The sequence below is a fragment of the Clinocottus analis genome, unplaced genomic scaffold (assembly GCF_023055335.1).
Source record: "Clinocottus analis isolate CAN_PGR_092001 unplaced genomic scaffold, fCliAna1.0.p SCAF_21, whole genome shotgun sequence".
Taxonomy (NCBI): Eukaryota; Metazoa; Chordata; class Actinopteri; order Perciformes; family Cottidae; genus Clinocottus; species Clinocottus analis.
In genome coordinates this window covers 5,910,260-5,916,834 of record NW_027175943.1, presented here as the reverse complement: position 1 = coordinate 5,916,834, position 6,575 = coordinate 5,910,260, and the positions used below count along the sequence as shown (strand labels likewise).

Genomic DNA, 6,575 nt, shown 5'->3' with positions numbered 1-6,575 from the left:
TTTGCGCGTGGACGTACGTGTTTCGTGTACGAATGTGAGTGACTGCGCGAATATGAAAACCAAAATAAATCTGTCTGAGCAGCATATCCCTTGGCAGTATATGGGCCGCCAGTTATTATTTTTGTTCTTTGACACTTTTCTGTGGGTTAGTTTCAATGTAAAAAAAGCCTTGCTGTCTCCAATACACTATCTCAAGCCATTCCTGTAGTGTTTTTGGACCATTTCTTATGCCATAGTTTGCCATCATGGTTATCATACAGACCAAAAGCATGCAAATCAACGTATTGTAGTGACTGGACTGGAATCTGGTGGTAATATACAACTATTTACTGTATGTTTTAGTTTAAATGAATGTGCCTCTGCTTTGATATTTAAATAATTATCTATAGTAAGATGTGGACCTGCCAGATTTCAACTGTTAAGGTGCCTTGTTATGGCATAAGAAATTTGAATGGTGAATGAACGTTTTCTTGAGAAATGGCAGTATGCTTTGGAGATAGATCTCACGGCTTTGTTTGCTATGAAGCTGTTCATAGATGTAGGGACGTGGCTAAACTGATTTGGTATCGTGTACATGTCTAGGGTAATACTGTGCCATATAGAGCCCACAAAATATGTTAATGTTATTTTTAAAAGATGTTTTAATGTTGCCTGATGACTTTGTCTCTAGATTTGATACAAAGGCTTGTAGCCACAGCTCTGTAGTCTCCTTTTCCCCCCCGACATTCTTCCTGTTCTCTCTCTCTCTCTCTCCCCTTGTTTCCGTCTCCCTTTCTTTCTCTTTGCTGCAATCAAACAAAATAAAGTATTAACCTGATGACCCAATGAAATCAACTCTAGTCTGGACTCATATTTTTTTTTTTATGTTTCTATTAATCTTTACCAGTTGATCTTAGAGTTCTCAATATGAACCATGTGCTTAAAGTTGACTGATGCTGGTTTTCATCTTCCCTAGTAAATCTGAAGGGAAATATACATTTAACATTTAGTGAATTTGTGTCTCCAGGACAGATTGTAGTCATCCTTTGCACTTCTTTCAAGCACATGGTCCATTGTTTAATACTTCTATCTGTCTGTGTTTAGCGTTAATTCAATATCTTCTCTGTTTCCACTGGTGAATAGTTTTTGGTATCTTTGGTAATTCATTTCCTGATGTTTTCTTTTAACCGCAGCATAAAATAAAACACACGATGTCCTCAAAGTTTGCTGCTGACACGTAAACCAGAGGCTGAATACAGCTTCCGCTCGCCAGTCGGGGGGGCCAATGTCTTCCCGTCCTTGAATGAGCGCTTTCCCACTAGTGACACTCAGTGGATTGAACAGAAACTGTCGGCTCGGTGACTCACTCTTCTCCGCACTCTCAAAATATGATGTCAGAGATGAATTGAAAGCTAAATATGAATGAAATAATTTCAGAAATTGAATAGAAATAGTCATCATGAAATGCCAAGGAGGAGAGAGGGGGGAGGAGGGTGGTGCATTCATGGCCTTGGGGACGGCTGGGAATTAAAGGTACAGTGTTCTCCTGCCAATAATAAATTCAGTTTCTTGCAAAGAGGTGGATCTTTTTCACAGCTTATAGCGTTAACAATGAAGTAAGCCATGATAATTGGACATTATGGGCAATGCAAGGACCCCAAAACTTACCCACGCTAAATGAAATGCAGCTGGTGTCAATGTTATTTTTTTTTACATCTACGCTTTTTATCCAAAGTGACCAAGTATGGTGTGAAAAAAAAACCTTATCTGCACACCATGACGATCATAGATGTTTGTCAGACTTTGAGTGCACACACGAGGGATGTACTGACGTGATATGACATTTCTGAATAACTTCAAACTGAATCACAGATTGTTTACTGATTGGTCCTTTCTGTTTGTGTGTTTGTGTTTTACACTTTTCCCAGTATTTCCCAGTTATCACAGTCTTCCTGGAAGGAGAATGTGTCACGAGGAACCCGGCCGGCAGAAGGGGGGAAAGGAGAGAGTTTAGTGACTTGAAGCAGATCCCCTCTCGTCTCGTTCTCCTCTTCGCTCTGCAACAAACACTGAGTCATAAAGTGAATCAAGGTTCCTGTGTAATGGGTAAACACACATCAATGATCTGGCTCAGGTCACTCACCCGGGCCGCAGTGCCCACTCCAAATGAATCACCGCAAAGGCAGGAGATTTATAGCCTGATTGTAATGCACACTTTAATAAAAAAAATTGTTTCGAAATGTTTCAATTTTTAATCGTCTCTAATATCAATTACAACAACTCTTAACATTCAATCCACTCTATATCTCCTCAACCCTCTGTTTACCTGCTGCTTACTCGCTCTTCCACCCACCTACACATGCAGCCAAAAAAGCAAAAAGCACCCCCCCCTGGGAATCGATAACCTGCGCTGACTGTGGACCACAGCACAGTGTGCCAGCACACACACACACACACACACACACACACACACACACACACCTGAATTACACACTGCTGAAGTGTCTCTCTGCTCTTCGTCACACCTCTGACACCACAGCGTAGCGCGGACTTAGCAAGACCACCAAGGGCCGAAGGAGACTGCACACTGGGAGGCCTGGGTGGATGAATGAACTGAAGGATGGCTGTGTTTTGTAAAGCTGTGGCAGGTGGACTGCTGGTAACGTTGAGCTTCACTCTTCTAAGGTGGGGAGTTGAGGGGCAGAGGAACACACGGGGTAAGGTATGTCCACATGCAATGCAGTGCACTGGGATACTGGTAAAACTGCTCTTATTATTCTCTATCTGATAGTCTAACGATCATATGTGATCATTGGCCTTTTAAAAAATAACACATTTGAAAAAGAGCAGAAATTATAGCTTTGATAAATCTCCCTCATGTGATTTTATATTGTTTTTGCTTGTGAAATTAGGAGAAAGCTCCATCGTTATGAGTATTTGGAAATATCTGACTGTCTCATAGCCTGTCAAGCAATTCAAATAATATTGTAATAGTTTTTTTTAAAGCATCATCTGCATTAATTATGTTTCTTCTTTTTTAAAGGACGATGAACAAAGTGCAAAATAAAAACCCTTTCTTAACCAGTAAAAAAAAAAACCCCACAGATCAACTCTTTATGAAATTCAGATGCCAGTTGAAGAGGGATATCCCCGATGCCCTAATAGTTTATTTAGACTTAGGACTTTGCTCAGTTTGTGGGAGGACAAATCCGCGCTACGCCCACAACACCACAAGCTGTTTTTCCCCTCTTTGAAGGACTTTTTGCACATTAAGTTCCATGATGGCCATTGTGTATTAATAAACTGCAGTGGGATGCCATATGGCTCTGTCAGTGACTTGACATTGATTTCGCACTTCATTATCACATGCACTTCACTTGTTAAAAGATAATTACGTTTTTTAGTTGAATCCATAAATAACGGAATTGAAATCATCACTCGGTTTGATTAGGATTTTGCACTAAAAAAAAACAAACGAGATATCTGACAAGAAAAATACAAAAGCAGGTTTTAATGAATAAGAGCTCATGATTTCATGTTGACATTGGGTCCTCCAGAAAGAAGTATCAGGCGGGGCTACCGTCAACCTCGGGCAGGACAGAGACATCTGGAGGCCACTGATTCACATAACAGTAAACCTCAGTCAGATCAGCAGGTACGTCAGCAGGAACAAACCAGTGCACCACGAAAACCTCACAAGTAAACACATGTGAGGAATGAGGCCAAAAAAGCTCAGGTAAATATATGTGGAAGAAAGTAAGGGGGTATAGTTAGGCATTCTGGAAGATCCTGGCCCTCTTATTTCTGATGACGTGAATATTATATAACCCATCCTCGTGTTGCATTTCAACGACTGTAGGGCCCTAGAACCATTACTGCCTTTTTCACCTCTGTCAGTGGAACTGGTCCGGGTAAAATTAAGGCCATACTTGTTCTTATTTAAAATGCAGCCGGAGGAAAAAATAATAATAAATGTGGAGAATCTTTTGTTTCGCTTCTATGGTCCAGCATCCCCTTTGACTGTGACTATTGGCTTCTGTTTCTCTAGTATCAAGTCATCCTTTCACTTACGGACGTTTGACCCAGAAGGTACCGTTTTCTACGGAGACACCAAAAACGGGACGGACTGGTTTATTTTGTCCCTGAAGGACGGCCTCCCCCTGATGCAGATCAGTAGGGGAAACAGCCTCGTCAGCGTGGCGGGAGGCCCCAAGCTCAATGACGGGAAATGGCACACAGTGAGTGCAGTCGTCTCAGTGTCTTAGAGCAGAGACCCCAGAAACAAGTTGATTTGCGTAGTAACCAGAGCCGTATACTGCACATCATGTATATTGTCATACATATATCTGAATTCTTCTTGTGCTCCTGGTGCCACCAAGCTGGAGGTGAGCAACCAAGATCCCTTTGTGATTCTGGAGGTGGATGGCTCCAATAAGATGGTGGTCGGCATGCAGTCCAAAGAGACAGTTGAGATCTTCTCGGGTGAACTTCGACTGGCCCTGGGTGGCATCCTGATCGACAAAGAAAAGATGATTGTTCAGGTATAGTGTGTTAACCCACCTTTGGATACTTTACAGTAGTTTACATTTGTCTTTTCCTGAGTCCAGAGGTTATTGTGTTAGTCTTTTGTCACTTTTGCACATTGCATTGTAGCTGCAACATGATTTGTTTTGCACCAGTAAGGTGTAACTGTGCCGTGAGAGGATTTTCAGTTGTTTTGTTTGTTTTATCAACCTCAAACATGACTTAAAACTCGAATAACATTTCTGACCCGACCACCCGCTCTTCTGCTCGCTGTTTGTCCTGCAGTTCACTTCATTAAATGCATTGTTGTCGTTCTTTGCCGCAGTTTGAGCCGCACATGGACGGCTGTGTGCGGAAAGGCAGCTGGCTAAACCTCAGCGTCCCCTGGGAGGTCGAGGCGGAGGAGCTCTGGCCCTGCTATCAAAACGTGCAGCCCGGCAGCTACTTCCCTGGCACTGGATCGGCTATTTTCAACACCTCAGGTACAAACATTGTGCTCCATTATACATGATACAAGTGTTATTTCATACACTAATCATATACTAATAAGCTTTCCAACAGGTCTGGATAAGGCATTCTGGCATGACATAACATCTCGGGTAACAATATACGTTTAATCCATGCTCAGGTTGTATTTATTTTGTGAGTTGCACATTTATTTGCAGTTTTCCCAATGGACGCAGATCGTCGGGTCAAGACTGAACTGTGGGGAGATTTCAGTAAGATGGATGGGACCATTTTTAGCATCAAGGCTCCTGGGCAAAAGCTGATGTTTGCTTTGGTGGCCAATAATAACACAAAGGTATGCACATAAATCAGACATGAGTCAAACGAAATTTGCTAACAGTTGATAGCATTTGTTTAAAACGGCTCATGGCACTGTACCATTGGCTTCATAGCTTACATGATTTGCATAATGAGACCATTATGACTTCATCCACAGAGTTATTATATGTCTTCTTTCTCTCTCTTGAATTTGCAGGAAGTCACACTTACTTTCGGCGAAGAAAAGATCAGTATGAAAGACACTTTCAAGAGACTTGTGATCATCTTTCAGAGTAATTTCCTGCAAGTGCTTCAAGACGAAGATGAATCAAAGACGTTACCTATCGGTCCAGGGAGCCTCCCCGGGTATTTGACCACATGGAAAGAGGGTCGTCTTGCTCTCGGAGGTCTCCTAGGTGAGATTAAGTGATGATGAGTGTTTAAACGTGCCTCAAAATGGTCTGGACATTCAGCATCAGCCGGAATATATCGGTTCTAGGTTTTTGTTCGGAAAGAGGAATTTAATTTATATGCGGAACACACAATAAAATAAATTAATAGCAAAATGTATTAGATAAAGGCCCAGAAAACAACTAGTTACAATTATATATACAGTCCATCATAAAGAAAATATACTGATAGGCCAGCCAGACAAGTGAAGTCAGGTCATTTAGGTTTTATTCTTTCTCTTTTTTTATTTTGCAGGTGAAGAAGACGACAATGTTGGCTCCCAGTTCTTGACAGGCTGTCTTGAGAAGATCCAGGTTCAAGGGAAGGATTTGGACCTGGATTTATCTGTCAAACACATGTCAATCTCATCTCACAGCTGCCCTGCATAGACCATGAGACGATGCAGCTTCAATATGTGGACTCGACGTTTGCAGTAGATGCCTGTGGGTCCAAATTAACAAAAAATAAAAGGTGTGTAAAGGGAATAATTGTCGGCTAATAGTCAATCTGTAGTTGAATGTAGTATTTGAACAAATTAACCTCTAAAATGTGGAGGATTATAATCAAATATTAATCTGTTGTTTAAGAGATATCCCTCCTGTTTGTCACATTTGGACAGAATACACTAATTAATCTGAGAAATGTAAGTGTTTTGTGACCTTGGTGCGTGCATCCGTCTGTTTCTAAATAATATATGATTCTCCTTAAAATGGCTATCCATAGAGTTGAATTTTACTGCTGCATTTAAGGCAAATAAAACCTAATAGTGCTTTTGAAGAGATTTAAACACTGTAATAAAACACGAACGTTTAATAGATATTGAGGGGGGTTGAGATTTAAGACATGGGTTTTGCACC

The 6,575-nt window shown here is 41.2% G+C and overlaps 1 protein-coding gene across 1 annotated transcript; it reads left to right on the top strand.

Annotated features, from left to right (window-relative positions):
• The first annotated feature begins 973 nt into the window (after positions 1 to 973).
• shbg (sex hormone-binding globulin) lies at positions 974 to 6,176 on the top strand. Its single transcript, XM_068588436.1, has 8 exons — positions 974 to 2,701; positions 3,537 to 3,634; positions 4,028 to 4,217; positions 4,359 to 4,520; positions 4,829 to 4,985; positions 5,169 to 5,305; positions 5,486 to 5,684; positions 5,974 to 6,176. Exons 1-8 carry the CDS (start codon positions 2,600 to 2,602, stop codon positions 6,105 to 6,107), a joined length of 1,179 nt encoding a protein of 392 aa, XP_068444537.1. The 5' UTR covers positions 974 to 2,599; the 3' UTR covers positions 6,108 to 6,176.
• The last annotated feature ends 399 nt before the right edge of the window (positions 6,177 to 6,575 follow it).